The sequence below is a fragment of the Xyrauchen texanus genome, chromosome 13 (assembly GCF_025860055.1).
Source record: "Xyrauchen texanus isolate HMW12.3.18 chromosome 13, RBS_HiC_50CHRs, whole genome shotgun sequence".
Lineage (NCBI taxonomy): Eukaryota > Metazoa > Chordata > Actinopteri > Cypriniformes > Catostomidae > Xyrauchen > Xyrauchen texanus.
Genome location: NC_068288.1, coordinates 9209561 through 9226749, shown reverse-complemented (window position 1 = coordinate 9226749; position 17189 = coordinate 9209561). Strand labels below are relative to the sequence as shown.

The 17189-nt window shown below is 36.3% G+C and overlaps 2 protein-coding genes across 2 annotated transcripts; both read right to left on the bottom strand.

The window, feature by feature from the left end:
* Positions 1 to 1570: 1570 nt before the first annotated feature.
* Positions 1571 to 4182, bottom strand: LOC127653631 (uncharacterized). The gene is made up of 2 exons (XM_052140369.1): positions 3975 to 4182; positions 1571 to 3280 (listed from the first exon to the last, which is right to left on the bottom strand). The coding sequence occupies exon 2, from the start codon at positions 3157 to 3159 to the stop codon at positions 2005 to 2007; it is 1155 nt and encodes a 384-aa protein (XP_051996329.1). The 5' UTR covers positions 3160 to 3280; positions 3975 to 4182; the 3' UTR covers positions 1571 to 2004.
* Positions 4183 to 10518: 6336 nt separating this feature from the next.
* Positions 10519 to 14851, bottom strand: LOC127653632 (Kruppel-like factor 1). The gene is made up of 3 exons (XM_052140370.1): positions 14589 to 14851; positions 13418 to 14279; positions 10519 to 11816 (listed from the first exon to the last, which is right to left on the bottom strand). Exons 1-3 carry the CDS (start codon positions 14661 to 14663, stop codon positions 11641 to 11643), a joined length of 1113 nt encoding a protein of 370 aa, XP_051996330.1. The 5' UTR covers positions 14664 to 14851; the 3' UTR covers positions 10519 to 11640.
* Between the last annotated feature and the right edge of the window lie 2338 nt (positions 14852 to 17189).

Below are 17189 nucleotides of genomic sequence, written 5' to 3'. Positions count from 1 at the left end.
TCTTTCTTTTCAATTTACTGCTGCTTACCTATTCTTTCTTTCTGCGATGCTTGCATGTTTAACATCTAGCATAAATGCATTCATGAATCAATATCTTTGTCTCTCGCAGCTTAAAATAGCCACAGAAGTGCTGACGTTGACATTGAACTTGCCTCAGAGAACAGGACTGTGGGAATCTCTATAGAAAGTAAATGACGAAATGTTGCTTCTTTCTTCTCTATGTCTGTTAAGTGCAGTTGCGCCATTGCCTGCTTCACCTATGCTTCTTTTAGCATTGCATGTCAAAGTCACACCTTACTACAGGGAATCAATGACTTACACGCTCACATCTTTAAATGGCGGTTTAGGTGCTGACACTGCCACTGAAGTTATTGCTGTAATCAGCCAATTAGTCTTTCTCCAAACAGACCATTGTCCTCCAAAGAGCTGCCAGTCATCTGTGCTACTGATAAAAGATGTAAGGTTTTCTTGTTTTAGATACCAAAGAGGTAATGTGTGTTAATTATACCAATGTCCTTTTCAGTATCGCTCTTTTACTTTTATCCAAAGGAAGGTGAATTCTAAAAAGAACAATAAAAAGAGTTTTTTTTTTAGTGCTTTTAGTCCATGTTCATCAGCTTTGAGACCATCTGTATGCCAGTGTGCAAGTTAACAAAATTGCTAAAATTATTAGCAAATATACACATTTAAAATATTCAGTTTGTCTCTTATGGTAAAACAAACTATATTTATTAAGGACTCAATTTGTAGCAATTTACAATAAGGTTCCATTTGTTAACATTAGATATTATGTTTAATTAGTTAAAATGAACAAATAATGAACAGCATTTTTTAATCTTACTTAATGTTCATTTTAACATATACTAACACATTTTAAAAATCTAAATTTGCATTTGGTTTACATTAGTTTATCCACTATGAACTAACAATTAACAATTTTATTTTTAACTAACATTACCAAAGATTCATAAATTCTGTCAAAAAAACAAACAAAAATATATATATATATTGTTAATTGTTTGATCATGATACTAATGTTCAGGGGCATAGATTCCGGGGGTTATACCATGATCAATGGAAACATGGGTAAAGGTTTCACGCTGCTACACCCCCAGTAATTCAGCTGAATGTGGATGATTTTTTGAACTTTTGGAAGCAACAGGTCAATTTCCATGTTGATTATGTCGCCTTATTCCCCCTCTCTATGTCTACATTTCTGTCTACAAAATACACACTATAAATGGAAGTAATAGTTCACTCCAAATTAAAAAAAAACATTTTTAATCAAAATTAAAAAAATCATAATTTATTTAACTTCAATTTTGGTCAGTTTCTCACACAAAGCTATTGGATGTCTTCAAAAGACTTGGAGTAGAGAGCATTGTTCGTAATGACTACATTAATGGTGGGCTTTTTGGCCTTCTGAAGCAAGAATATGCAGTGGTCACTATGAACTGTCATTGTATGGAAAAGAGCCGTGTATAGATCCTTCAAAAAGTCTCCTTTTGTGTTCAACAGAAAATAAAAAACAGTTGATAGGTTGGAAATGAAATGAGGGTAAGTTCCTTTTTACATCATTTTTATTTTGGGGTGAACCATATCTTTGAAAGCATAAAACCTATAAACCATTACAAGAATAAAACAAAGAAAAGGCTTAACAAGAAACATTATTGCCATATGTAAAATTAGTTTTTCCATATGTAAAACACATTTTTTGTCTTATAGTACAAAGCATCAGACACAACAGTACACAAAGTATTACAGTAAGTATGAAAATGTTTTAACAGTTTAATAGCTTTTATTTCACAAATTTTCATGAATTCCAATACGTATTGAAAATTGTCAGTGGATAGTTGGACAAAAATGGCAAATGGAAATGTACTCACAAAAAATCATAAGTTGTCCTAGCGAGCAACCAGCTTCTTATTATATTTGTGTGCTACTATCAGAACAAATTAACCTGCTCTTTCTTCTGATAGGTCAGACTTCTCTCGGTCACTGATCTCAGTTCAGTTTGGAAAGAAGCTTTTGAGAGACCAGATTTTTGAGCTGGGCCACTTCTTCTGCTAAAGAACTAAGCTGGAATCTAATAGAATTGTTTTCTGTTAAGCAATGAGCATCTGTATCTCTCTGAATTGAAGGGTTATTCTGATGTGGTGTTAAACCTGTTGGTGGCACTGTGTGTGGTTGTGGCCTCCATAAACCCTCTGTCCACCCAGCTGTAGACTGTTCTCTAGAGTGTGAGGCATGGTGTATCATTGCTGAGGAGAGACTCTTGTCCATCTCCACCGGAGGAAAAACCTGACAAGAACTATCAACACCTTCAATTCCACCTGGCGTCTTGAAGCGCAATTTATGAGGAAGGCTTTTCATGCTGTTATCTTGCCACCCTGACACTAACTTCTCCCTATCTAATGAATTTGTATCTACTGCAATGACTGTATAGGGACTGAGTTCCCAGCCTGGCTTCTCTCCACCTCTGTAAAGAGATGGCCTAATGGGTTCTCCAACAGCATCATCAGAGAACTCTGGGCTTCTAATGCTTGACCCTCCAGAGATGGGGAACACCAAGTCCTCTGACACATTGGCCCTGTCTCGAATGCTTTGCACCCCAACTGGACCATCATGATGTGAGTTAGACAGTGAGTGTCGATGTGTGAGTTGTGGGTTCGAATTGGGGCAGTAGTACAGTGTTGTTCGAAACGGTTGGGTGTATGAACCAGATGAATCTGTGGGGTCTTTGATCAAACCGAATCGGAACTTTAGTGCCAATAACTCAGCTTTTAGGCGTGCATTGTCCTCAAGAAGAGCCAAAATTTTGTTTTCTACCACCATGTCATTAAACCTCTGTTTTTCACGTGAACGCCTGGCAGCTTCATTGTTCTTTTTGCGCTTGTCCCAGTAACCTTCATCTTTTTTCTCAGCTGGGATAAACTTGCGCTTGTGATGCAGTGTGTTACTGACATCAGCCTCAGGACATTCTCTGAGTCTCAAACCTCTGGGATGGATGAGAAAAGAGCGGGCTAGCTTGCTGCTGGATGTCAAAATGGACACTGCTTCTTCTGTGAAGGATGTAGCTCCATCCTGACTGACTGGATCAGGTATTTTTTCAGGGTACTTTACACTGTGTTCTGCCAGCATGATGCTTTGGTCCCTCATGCCGTGGTGATTTACTGAGAGTGTGGAGCTTAATGAATGATAACACACTCAAGGTGCTCTTTGCTTGTAAATTTTGCCGCTCAAAAAATCTCTGTGCCGTCCTGAAGAACTTTAGCTTCCCCTAGTGGTTGAAAACAGACATATAATTGAGGCGTTTGTGTGGGCTCACACATTACATAACTGTTGTATTTATATTAATGCAATATGGCAACTTTGAAACGAAAAAGTATATATTATAATTAGACAAGTATGAAACCTAGTGATAAAAAATTTGACTTCTTAAAATTGTAATCAGAAACCTTAAAAACCACAGGATACATTTTTTAATTGAATACCACTTTCCTGGTTTCCTGATAAATACGTTTATTTATAAATAAATACGAACCTTTAAAAAGAAAAATTGCATTAAATGAAATTAAAACATCATGGATATATGCCGCGCAAACAGGGTTCAAACTGAACCAGGCATGACACGTGGTCGGAATTAACGGACTCATCTTGAATATTTGGAAAGATTTAGGGTCAAATTGTTCCACTGTCAACCTATTTTAGCATCGTGTCTGTGATTTCCAAACATTCTGCACTATACACGGTAATATTCAGTGTCAACGAGAAATTTCCCAACAAATCATATCCTCTTAATAATGCGCTCACAAATCCATTAAACATATTTAATTTACTCTTTTATTCCTGAGTGTTTGAAAGCCGAACTAATAGCCTGTATCTATTTTGGGTTTGATTTACTGTCAATCAAAACCATGCAAAAAATTACCTAATTCCTGAAAGAGTTTTAAGAATGTATTAGATGTGCTTACCTCCCTCCAGTAAAACGCTTAATGGCTCACTTTAAAATCACCCCGGCAACTGTTGCAGGTCAGATGAAAATCTAGCGATAGGTTATATAAATGATCATTGCATTAAATAAAAGCACTGCTGCCGTCCTCTGTCTCATCCGCGAATGAGTCTTTTCTCATTTAGAGACCGTCGCTCATATTCTCTCCCTCAGGAGGGTTCAGTTCGGGTCCTGAGCTCACCCGGGTTGAACCGTGCTGCGTCACACCGCCCAACCCTCAACAAGCACGATACATCCGCGGGTCTGATGCACACTAAAGCTGAATTACACGCCCTTGCACAATAATTATTCGTCATAGAATGTTTTTTCTCCGTTGTAATGGGCAGCATTATGCAAATGCGTTGTTCTCTATACAGTAATGTTAGGTCAAACATGAGTGTTAATGTTATAGTGCAATTTCATTAGTAGGGTAAGATAATTATTAACTTAGGGGTTATTATAGTTTCATGCACATTTCAAACATCTTCTGTATTCCTTAAAGCTAACCCATAATCTAACTGATTGAAATTCACTTTAAAGTCACGGGATTGCTATTATGATATGCCTTCAATTAAAAATATCGGTGTCTTTATATGATATATTCATAGGCATGCACAGTATATAATTTATAATTTAAATGAATTATAAATGATCAACGTTTGAAATAAACAAAACCTATTAAAATGAAAAAGCTTTCATAGTTACAATTTCTTGTAGGCTCATTTCTCACTTTCCTAATTTAAAAATAAGCACAATGCAAATGTTAATTAAAAAATGAACAGTAAATAAAATTACGTGAGAACTATAACATTCAATAGAATTAAATTGGATTGAGGCTTGCCAAAGTCTATTAGCAAGTCAGTTCACTCTGTGGCCATTTTTGGAACGCTACCTGGGGCGCTATTTTTCTATGTAAACAAGCGGCATGCCAGTGCAGCTCCTATGTTCTTGAATGGGGAAAGACCGAAATCTCCAAAACTGTTGGTCAAGCTTACGATCAAAGAATATATTTAATATCAACAGTAAATTCTGACTATACTGGTATCATAAATTGTGCTTCTTTATCTCAGATAAAAAAAAAAATAAAAAAATAAATCCCATCTTGTATAGCTGATGCGCATGCGTGTTCTCCAGTTGAGTGACGGGCAATGTCTGTATCTAATAAGTGATTGCTCCCTTTCCTGAAGGCGGGAATTCCTTTCTACATATGTTGACCGTTGGTGACCATTAGGCATTCCAATTTCTCCCATTCATTTTAATAGAAGTGACCTGTCTCTGCTAAAGAGTCTCTGCGCTTGCAAACTGCACATACCTAAACACCTCTTAAAGCGGAATCCATGATATATTTGCACTTTCTGGTAACTATTGTTGTTGATTTTTAGAAAAAATTCTCAGCTCTGTAGGTCCAGACAATGCTATTGAATGAGTGCCAAAATTTGGAAGCTCCAAAAATGCACATAAAGGCAGCATAAAAGTAATCTATATCACTCCACGAGTCCAGACATGAGAGGTGTGAGTGAGAAACATTTTTTAACCTAAATTCTTCACCCTGCCCAGCAGGGGGCGATATGAACGAAGAATGTGAATCATCACACCTATCATATTACTTCAGAAGACATGGATTTTCCTGGAGAACTTTTATGTTGCTCTTATGTGGATTTTGGAGCTTCAAACTATTGGCACCCATTCACATTGATTGTATCCCATTTTTTGGGTGAATAATCCCTTTCATTTATATTGAACCTGGAATATTCCGTTAAGTGTTCACTTTTTCAGGCCACTGTACACACAGACATACATGTACTTATACATACACATTTGGAAATATGATACCATACTTGTTCAACAGTTATTTTGTGTTGATGCTTGTAAATGCCCTTTGTTAGTTTTACTGTTGCAGTTAATTATATTTAATTGTAATATGTATAACATGGACACTGTACCTCATCATACACAATATTCTTTTATGGTCGAGACAGACTAGACAATAACAGAGACACTTTCTTGGTGTAATTACACTAGAGCATATAACAACGTTTGTAGATAATCTTGAATTCTGAGTCTATTGAATTCAGTGCAAGGTCTGAATTTTATCACTCTACAAACAGCAAATGCCAAAACAGCTTGAATAATCACAATAACCCTAAAGACACTAGCTGTATCCTAAGGGATTTAATTGGAATGAAAGATTTCACCTGCAACATCCCCTTTTCACCCCAAAATTTCATTTAACCTAATGAACCAGAACTTGCGGTAATAGCTATGCTGAATGGAGAAAGTGACTTAGAGCTTATGAGCAGTGATTTAGCTGATCTGTAATCCATTAGAGCTCCTTACCGATCCTCAGAGCATGCTGTACTTTCTGCATCCCCTTCTTATGCATTGTTCTTGGAAAAATTAGCCATGCTTTGTGTTTGATATTGTGAAATGTCAAGACATAATTAATAAAAGACCTTTGGAGTTTTTGTTGTTTACCTCTTCACGTTTTCTTACAATGATTGCCTGTTTTAAGTCCTTCTGATCCTATTATTTTGGCATGAAGGGAAATCAGTTTTGAAATAATCCTGTTTTTGTTTGTCTGAAAATGGACTAATTCACTGAATGCATTATGTACTTTAGAGCTTTACTATTCATCATTTGTATCATTAATACATTCATAAAAAAGTTAGTCCACTGATAAGAACTATCCAGTCATTTGTATATATAGCACAACAGATGCCTTTTCTTGCAATCGCCTGGTCTTTTATGAAATGTTGTGTCCTCAGGCAGCCAGTGATAAATATCATAAAGACCCTTTGTACAGCAGCCCTTCATTGAGTTACCACAGTAACAAAGCAACATGCAATGAAATCTAATTTCTCTCAGTCTTTCTGTTAGAGATACAACCATTAGTCTCTTTCTTACCTCAAAGAACCTTCGCCCTTAGCTAATGCAATGTGCGTGGGCAACCACACAGCATGCAGATTTGGTCATATACTTAAACAAATTATTGCATTAATGCTTGAAAAATTCAGGGCACTCCAGTTTGTTCAAGGAAAAAAATTTCTTTAGATAGAGAGATGGATGGATGGATGGATGGATGGATGGATGGATGGGCTTATGCCCTTCTCTGGCCTGTGACGTCTTTGTTGGCTTAAGTACGTTAAGGGAGTCACTGACACACAAACACACACACACACACACACACACACACACACACACACTGCTCCAGGACTGATATCGCAGGGTGAGTTGAGGACAGAGCTCTGTCAACACGTACTATCTCCCTCACTGCTGCTTGCACTGTTAACAGCCTGTAGTGTGAATTTGTGTATGAGTATGTGGTTGAAAATGAATGTTTTTTATTGCATTTATAGCAGTCTGATTATTTTCAAACACACCTTTACATATTCAATATGTAAGACAATTACACCATTGGTTACCTTTTTTACCCTGTTGGTGCAATAATATCTGATTTTGTATATTCTAGATTTACCATATTATGGCAACATGATCACATGGGAAGTTTACATGTTGTTTCAGAGAGTTTCGGTACCCTAGTATGTGCCACATTATGCCGATTCACTGACAGGCACTCTCAGACATGTTTGCATCTGCTCCAGCATGTTAACCTTACTCCTGTAGCGCGACCGGAAGCACATGGGAGGCCTCGATTTGGATCCCATTTTAAAACCAGGAAGTAATCTTGTTCACGTAATCAGTGATGAGCACGTTTCAGAGGTTGCATTTTCCCTTTAAATTGTGTTTTTTACTCTAATGATGATTAAGCTTAGGTTTGGGGGTACTCTTTGTAAAATATGTATTCCTCTTCACTGTACAGATGAAAACAGCTCACTTCACAACTCGCTTTTGGCGCCCCTCCCTGGATTATTACACTCGGAAAATGGAGCTCTGAAGTGCCAATATGCCCAACAACACTTACCGCTTTGGCCACTGGGGGCACTGTTTCACATTTTGATAAGCACAGACTGAATTTAGCTAAAGAACATATTCATGGTTGCTTCTAAAACGTAACTTTTATACATTTAATCAACAGTACCTTTATTGAAAAATTGAATGGCCATTGATTAATTCCTAGTCAGAGGCAGGTGGTATTTGGGGGAGTGACAGTGTTATTCTAGAAAACATTTGATTGGACAAAATGAGTGAGTGCAATGTGAGTTGTCAATAGTTTTGGTCTGTGTTGCTGGAAAAGAGAGACTAAAAATGTTAAATGCCTTAAAGTGAACTTTTAGATCTAATAGACATGAACTAAAAAGCTGCAACAATTTCAGGGTGTCTCCTCTCTCCCTTCCTCCTGTCTCCCTCCTTTTTCTTATGTCTAGGTCACTGATCTCTGTTTAATTTCATAACTTTGCTCAGAATGATCTTATCATGCACAGCAATGCGTCTCTATGATTTAACAGAAATAGAAAGATTTAAAATTCTTGATTTTTATCATCCAGTTGTCAAAAGTAAAGAATAAAAAGCTGATATGAGGTAACAGTCAGCTGCTGTCCAGCTTCCTCCTGCTTTGCCTCTCAAACAGGTGTAATACAACACAAACCACACCCGCAATACACTGTGTCCTTCTATGCTCCCTTTCCTGAGCACACAAAGTTGTGGTGGATGTCTGACGCACAGTCCATGACCCAGGCTAATCCCAGGCTGCTAATCTCAGTTGTATCCCCCCAAATATGGGTTTAACATTGTAAACCAACAATTGTGTTACTATGACCAACAGGCCTTAATTGTGAAACTGATTGTGGTTATGGTCAGACTTCCATGAATTTTCCAGCAGGGTCAGACTTACACGTTAACCAGGGCTCAGGACATGCCCCAGATAATATGTAGATCTGATTTTGTTATTTCATCATGTTCTGTTCTAAGACGTTCTAGTAATGAGTATAGACATCATAGTGAACATTTCAATTAATTAACTAAATTACAGTACTTGAAACAAATGGACAAATAACTGTGCTAAATATTTGCCTGAAAATCGATTATATGGGGGCAAATAATGCCCATGTAAAGTTAATCTCCGAAACATGCTTTGCATTTGTTTATGATTACTAGACAGGATTTGTGGCATAATGTTGATTTCAACAAAAATCATTTTGACTTCTCATAGTTGAAGGAATAATTCACCCAAAAATGAAAATTCTCTCATCATTTGTTCATCCTCATGCCATCCAAAGATGTGTATCTTCAATAGAAAAATAAATATTTTTAAAAGAATATTTCAGCTCTGTAGGATCCTACAATGCAAGTGAATGGTGACCAGAACTCACAAGGTCCATAAAGGACATAATTTCAGCATAAAAGTAATCCATAAGACTCCAGTTGTTAAATCCATGTTTTCAGAAGTGATATGACAGGTGTGGGTGAGAAACAGATAAATATTAAGTATTTTTTTACTGTAAATCTACATATTCCCTTTCACTTCCACATTCTAGTGTGGAAGTACCTTTCACGTTCAGCCACCTAGCGCTCAGGGCTGGTCAAAGGTGGAGATTTATTGTAAAAAAGGACTTATATATTGATCTGTTTCTCACCCTCACCTATCATATAGCTTCTGAAGACATGGATTAAACCACTGAAGTTGTATGGATTACTTTTATGCTGCCTTTATGTCCTTTTTGGACCTTCTGAGTTCTGGTCACTATTCACTTGCATTGTGAGGACCTAAATAGTCGAGATATTCTTTTAAAAATTGTTGTTTGTGCTCTGCAATACAAAAAAAGTCACACATCTGGAATGGCATGAGGGTGTCAATTGTTTGGTGTACTATCCGCTATAAGGGACTTACAATGAAAGTAAATGGGGCCAGTCCATAAACATTAAAATACACACTTTCCACATTACAGTAACAAGATGTAGATATGACATTGATATAAATATTCAGACCCTTTGCTATGAGACTTGAAATTTAGCTCAGGTGCATCCCATTTCTCAGGATAATCTTTAAGATGTTTCAACCCTTTGACTGGAGTCCACCTGTGGCAAATTCAATTGATGGGACATGATTTGGAAAGGCACACACCTATCTATATACAACTGAAAACTACCTGTCTTACAGCTGAAAATGCATATCAGAGCAAAAACCAAGCCATGAGGTCAAAGGAACTGCTTGCAGAGCTCAGAGACAGGACTGTGTTGAGGCATAGATCAGGGGATGGCTCGAAATGTTTTTGGCCACATTGAAGGTTCCCAAGAAAACAGTGGCCTCCATAATTCGGGGAGAAGTGCCGTGGTAAGAGAGGTGACCAAGAACCCGATGGTCACTCTGGTTGAGCTCCATTAATCGTGTGTGGAGATGGGAGAAACTTGTAGAAAGACATTTATATAATTAAAATGCAGTGGAGCAGTTGAGGTGACAGAGGGCGAAAGTTTGCCTTAGTTTGTCATCTATAGGTTAGAAATGAGACTTTCAGAAATGACAGAATATCATATGCTTTATTAATGAATAAGATCATATAAATAGATGATCTAATATTTGATAAAATACATAATGTATCTTAAAATACATGCAAATACATTAGCACCGACAAACATAATATATTTATTTTTTTCTTGAATTTTTGTTGTTGGTTTTTTTTGGTATATAAATAGCAAAATGTACTTAACACATTAGCACTATGACATCTAAAATGTAACAGAACATCCACACAATAAGGAATATGGAAAATAAATAGAAAATTGTAAACTGAAAATACAACAACACAATCATAAAATAATATTATGTTCATTAAGTATGTAAAATGCACATCATACCATGTGGTTTAATACCATGTAGTCACTGCTGTTTTATTTGTGTAGATTGTAAATACTGACCTGTCCTGCTGTATATATTAGTTGCATATTTATGTACATGAGCTACTCATAATTCACATTCTAAAGACTTATGATGTATGCAAAATTACAGCAATGAGAGTCTTCCATACTGTCATGCATGTTGATCTAATTTTTCTATCGGAACATTTCTGAATTTATTATCTACCTTTTCGACAGTTATAATTTTATGATGAAAAGTCTTCGATACATGGCTGCTTCTTTACCGTTTCCCAAACCATACAGTCCAACTAAAGGGTCCAGATCGAAAATAAGTCAGATGGTTGTACTGTATGTAACTATAATGATGTAGCACTTGATTTCTGACCAAAGCCTGTTTTTTGATGACTGAGAATCTTGAGGGATTCCCTTTATTATTTACAGTATGTACATGTCAGTTGTATTATGTCATGAAATAGTGCTTTTTACTGGATAAAGAATGTCCAGCACCTCACCTGAATACAGGTCCTCTTAAAGACTACAAAATGTCCTCACAGTCATAGACCAAACTCTATGTTATGTATACATAACATATATACATAATAGTGTGTATGCAATTCTGTTTGGATTTCTCTGTGTGTGTGTGTGTGTGTGTGTGTGTGTGTGTATACTCTAGGGGAAAAAATTCACCAGAAGTGAGCTAAATCTGACTAAACCTCCCTTTAGGGGCATCCAGTGACATCTTCAATGTAAAAACAATTAATAAATAGAGTAAATAATGTTTTTTTTATTATAAAGTGGAATAGGGTTAATGCATAGTAAAGAAAATTTGTTACAATAGAAGTTTATGGTGTGTCCCCATTTAGATAGCTGAGTAAATGTGTGTGTGCGCCCTGCTCTCAGACATGTCTCTTCATGTGTAGTGCCAAGTGATCGGACCGACTGAAGGCTCTATGGCAGAGCACACACTCATAAGGCTTCAGTCCTGTGTGTTTCCGGAAGTGTCTTGTCAGCTCGTCTGAACGGGCGAACTTCCATCCGCAACCATCCCATGTGCAGTGATACGGCTTTTCTCCTGCAGATTATAGAAATGATTATAGAAATGGGGCATGTTTATGTGGTTTACGAGGACAAAATTATTGGTTACAAACTGGAAATTTCAAGGGTATTATGCTATAAATGTGGTTTATGAGGACATTTCTAGTGTCCCCATAATTTAAATAGCTTAAAAACATCTAAAACTGTTTTACTGAAAATGTAAAAATGCAGACAGTTTTTGTGAGGTTTAGGGGATAGAATCTATAGTTTGTACAGTAAAAAATGATTATGTCTATGGAAAGTCCTCATAATGATAGCTGCACCAACATGTGTGTGTGTGTGTTTAATCATCTAATACATTTATTCATGCCAATCCCCTAGGTATAGATATTATTGCAAAAATAAAATAAAATAAATTATAATAATAATAAAAACAAATTGTACAAAATATTTATAAATACAGTATATATATATTAGGGCTGTCGATTTAACGCGTTAATTCAGTGCGATTAATTTTACAAAAAATAACGCATTAAACAAATTAACGCAATTAATCGCATGCCCGCAGACCATAATAAGGAAGATTCCTGAGAAATGTAAGCTTATAGTACCACCTGTTTACTCCAGAGGGCAGTAAGTGAAATTTCAGCTGTATTAGCAACACACAGTTTATACAGTGAAGAAAACACTTCAGTAGCAACAACACAAACATGCGTTACGTTCTTGATTCAAAACACTTCATGGAGCGCAAATGCGAACTAAGGGATCTCAAGATGTGTTTAAAGATTGAGTATTAAACTATTTTTAACTTGACACAGTGACCTAAACATTTTATGTTTATGATGCAATGCACCTGAGACGCCACACAAGCATGTCTGACGTAGGTGTAAATTGACGGGTCCTTAAACCTTAAACTGATTGACAAATTCACTTGTGAAATGGATTGATGAACTGTATGCCAATGATTGACTTTTGATCAATAATATGGTAGAAAACAATACATTGTCTTATCAATGATGGACTCTTCTGCTACAGGAATGTAATGCATTATAATTATCTGAATATTTTTTTATTTTATATATATATATAAAATTTAATTTTTTTTGGTATTTCACATAATTTTTTAAATGACTAGGTTAAAAAATGCCCCTTGAAAATCATATACAGGTGGCAAATATTGCCCCTTAAATGGAAAAGTTAATTTCATGACACTGTTTGAGACCAAAAGCTGTTCAATAAATCAAAACTAACTCATATTTTATATTTTATTTCCAACATCATGAGGTGCATCCTGAGATGTTTTTTTTAGGTAGTATTGAAGAATATACTGTCTACTAGACACACGTTTGCTGCTTTTCCTTCACTCTCCAAACCTATTAATCCATTATAAAAAGAATAAATTCAAACATAGGAAAAACGATTTTTAGTTTACGAAACTAATTTTAAACAGTTAAGCATAAAAAATTAGCTATAAATGAGTTTTGTTGACAAATATATAGTGACTTTAAATCGAAAGGATTTTAAGATCCTGAAAAACAAAAATTAATGCAAGTGCGTCCAAACAAGTGCGTCCAAACATTATTTGGTTCATTCAGAACATCTGTATGTGTGTTTGTTGAATTGTGTATTTCTGATTACCTGTATGTGTACGGAGGTGAGCTTTGAGGTGGGAGCTCTTAGTGTAAGTCTTGTTGCAGTCCGGATATTCACACATGTGCACTGGGACTTTCTTTCTCACAGCCCCCCTCCGGATGCGCTTCCCCTCCAGATCTGCGGGGGGAACTGTGGAGTCAGGCAACATGCTCTGTTTGGAGGGATAGTGGCTGGCTGGATGGCTGTGGGCATAGTGCACTTGCTGTTGGTAGAGTCTGGGGTGTGAGTAGTTTTGAGTAAAGTCATAGTGATGGCGATGAGGAAAGACCATTGCGTCCATGCCAATCCCAGATGTCTGGACAAATTTGGAGTCTGGGAAGGGTATCAGGGGTGCAGGTTGGTGGTAGTGTCCAAAATCCCATGACTTCATCTCCATGTTGCCACTTTCACTTGCTCTGTCCATGTCATTCGCAAGATGGAAAGTAAACTGTTGGGGGTTTTCTGGTGGAGAGACTGATTTTCCAGTTTGTTGCTGCTCCAAATATCCTCCGTTAAAGAGGTCAGGCATTGAGGAATTTAAAGATCCGTCATGAGGAAGCAGCTCAGCTAGTGGACTTGTAAGGGAAACTTGGTGTCTATTTAGCCTTACCTGGTCTCTTTGTGCTCTCAAGTCCTCCATCTGGTAGAGATCAGGACTGTGAAGCTGGTCCTGCAGTAGCGGTTGCCTTTGGTAAGTGTAGTTTTGATCAATGGACAGTTCAGGTGATGAGCTGCACCAATCAGACAACAAAACCTCCAAGCTTCCCTCACTGTCATCATTGTGTACATCTGTCATACACTGTGACGACTCACAACTGCCATAATCCTTGAAGTCCATATCCAATAAGCCATTTTCAAACTTACAAGCCTTTAGAGTCATACACAAATATTTTACAACCAATATTATTGACATTCATGATGTTTTTGTTGTTGTTTTTTTTTTTTGCATTTTAAGTAGTGTATAAAAATGTCCACACTGATGATTTTGTTTGTGTTACGAGCACACACTCATACTCACACTTAGTATCAAACTAAGCATGTTTAGAAATGGATAAATTACAATAATAAAAAATTAGTCTACAGTTTATTATTACTTTCAAATATAGAGCAATGATGTATTCATTTAGTTGTCAAAAGGACCACAAATTAGGAGATAAATGATCTGAAATAATCATACCTTCATGTTTTCAGAGGCGATGCAGAAGTTTGAAAATGAACTAAACGAAGGCAGTACGGCTTGAGTCACGGCCATTCCATTTGTCGTTTTAGCATTTATTAGAGACCAATTTTATAATGTCTCTAAAAGAGGCCAATATACACGTCATCTTTGTTGTTTGTCCAAAATGGTTTCACATGTGCAAAATGCCAATGAACAAAAGCCCAGGAATTAGTGTTAAAGTCAAAATATTTACAAACAGTGGTGTAAATGCTTGTCTCTCTTTCTCCCTCTCTTTTTCACTATATCAGTGATAAACATAAGTTTAAGACCCCTGACAGTTGTGATTGTGGGTGGCGCTTAAAATTGAGCCAAGAATTTTAAAAAGTGCCATTCACTCTTTTTAAGCACAATAAATTTAAACCATTTTAACAGTATAATTAAGCAATGAAACTGATATACTGAATGGGATTTAGAAACCACATTATTGATTTTGATTGTGATTTTATGGTTTTTAATTAATATTTGTCCAACAGATGTCCAACATCTGACATTTTCATTTTGTTTCTGAAGGACTAAACTAAATGAGAGAAATTTAAATAAATACAGCACATGAATATGTCAGTTGGTGATGTTAAATCTCACTTAGATGAATTAAATAGCAGGGTCAGAAATTAAGGGGTGCTCTGAAAAAAAAAATGCAATGAAAAGTGTCAAAAATGCCCCAGAAATGCAAAATATGTACCCGTGATGAACTTTCATCTTTTAAATTTTTATATAGTTCTAAATATTTTTTCTAGGTCTACTTATACGTTTTAGCACATAAAATATGAGTTGACATTTCTTACATTTTTTGGGTAAGAGGGTAGTCTGCTTATAGGGAGTGGCGGTACTGTACCTAATGCATTTACTAATGTTAACAAAAGGAACCTTATTGTAAAGCGGTACAGATGACACAATATATTTTTCATAGTAAAAAAAGCCCTCTTAAAAGTAAAGAATGCCCCAAAAATCTAATCAAGGGGGTAAATATTGACTCTTATAGGAAAGGTTCATTTCTGACATTGGTATATACAACTAAGTTGCACAATAAATATGCAATATCTTATGGTGAAGTCATTTATATGTCAACAGAAAATGTTGTGTGTATTTGTGGTTTCATCTATGCTAACAGGCACAAACTGTTGAAATTTGAAATAGTCTAATTATATAGAGTTTTTTTTGCGTATGTGTGTCAATAATGTGCTAATTTACATATTTTACAATGTTAAATTATTTAGGATGTAAATAAAATGCTCAAATTGATTACATTAACAGATGATGATATTGCAAGTTAAGAACAGATTCTTCACAGATAGTATCAAGCGCTTACGCCAGCTAAGTGATGTATACAGTGTCGACATTTATGCACAGAACTCTAATTTCAACTATACCTTTTCCCTGAAACATACGGCATACTAAACTCACTTTACCATCTCTGTGAGTGTGCGATTCTCAGAAGCCCGGTGTTCAGTAGGTGATTATGCTCTGCAGAGCAGTTATCAGTGTGGGTAGGCTGATGAGAGGCCTCCTGTCCTGAGTGAGATAATAGAGCCCTGGGTCCTGTCTCCATCTGATGCCTTTTTCACCACAGATAACACCTCATACCCACACTTACACCATCAAACCTAAACTGTTTTTTTTGAAAGCCATTGTATTGACTCATTTGAATGTGAAAAAGTAATTTTCCTATGCATTTTGTACCATGAGACATTTCTGTCCTCTGAGAATGAAATATGCAATTAAATAAGGTAAGACCACTCAGATGAGTGGCTAAATAAACCCAAGCAGGTCTATAACATGAGAATCACTTATAAGTATACAACTATGAGCTCAGTTAAAGAACATCCGGAATATAAGCACGCTACTCTCTTGAAATGAAAGAGTGAATTAATACCTTTATTTAGACAGCTCTCGCTATTGCTACTCGATGCAAGCAGTTCAATGGTTTTCAATTCACTTTTCATCATCTAATGTAACAAGTCACAATATACAACTCACTATTTCCAACTTTACTAAAGTATGTGCATTCAATAGCTCTATAGAGTTTACTTGTAAAAGATTGGCTTTCTGCGACATCAATACACATTCTAAACAAGCTGTTCATGCTAAAAAATCATCCATGCTGTGTCTCTGATGTCACATCCCGTTTGATCTGTCACTAACAAGATACTACATTTGCAAAAAAGTTAGTGACAGAATGCTATTTTGATCTCAATACGCTCAATACTCTCTCAATACGCTGCATCTGAACATTCAAACATCCCTTCTATATAGTATGCCAAAAATAGTAAGCCAATGGAGAAGTATATCCGAATCCTCAGTACTCATAAAGCAGTATGAAAGAAATACCCAGTTGACCTACTATTTCCGGCGAGATTCTGAAGAGCGGATCGACTGGACACTTGGCGCAGAGGAGACGGCAAGTTCAAAACACTGGATTTAAAAGAACGGCAGTGAACCAAGAGACAGACGGCTCTTTTCAACTTTAAGTGTTATATTTGCCAAGAAAGTTGTTCCTTGTGCTTAAATGGTGCTTGTTTAACAAAATTTTAGTAGAATATTTGTGGTTGTTGTTATTAC

Coding starts and splice junctions, on each gene's coding strand:
- LOC127653631 (XM_052140369.1), bottom strand. CDS start 3,159: ATGAGGGACCAAAGCATCATGCTGGCAGAACACAGTGTAAAGTACCCT.
- LOC127653632 (XM_052140370.1), bottom strand. CDS start 14,663: ATGGCCGTGACTCAAGCCGTACTGCCTTCGTTTAGTTCATTTTCAAAC. Junction 14,280..14,588: donor TCGCCTCTGAAAACATGAAG/GTATGATTATTT, acceptor ATGACTCTAAAG/GCTTGTAAGTTTGAAAATGG. Junction 11,817..13,417: donor TCACCTCCGTACACATACAG/GTAATCAGAAAT, acceptor TATAATCTGCAG/GAGAAAAGCCGTATCACTGC.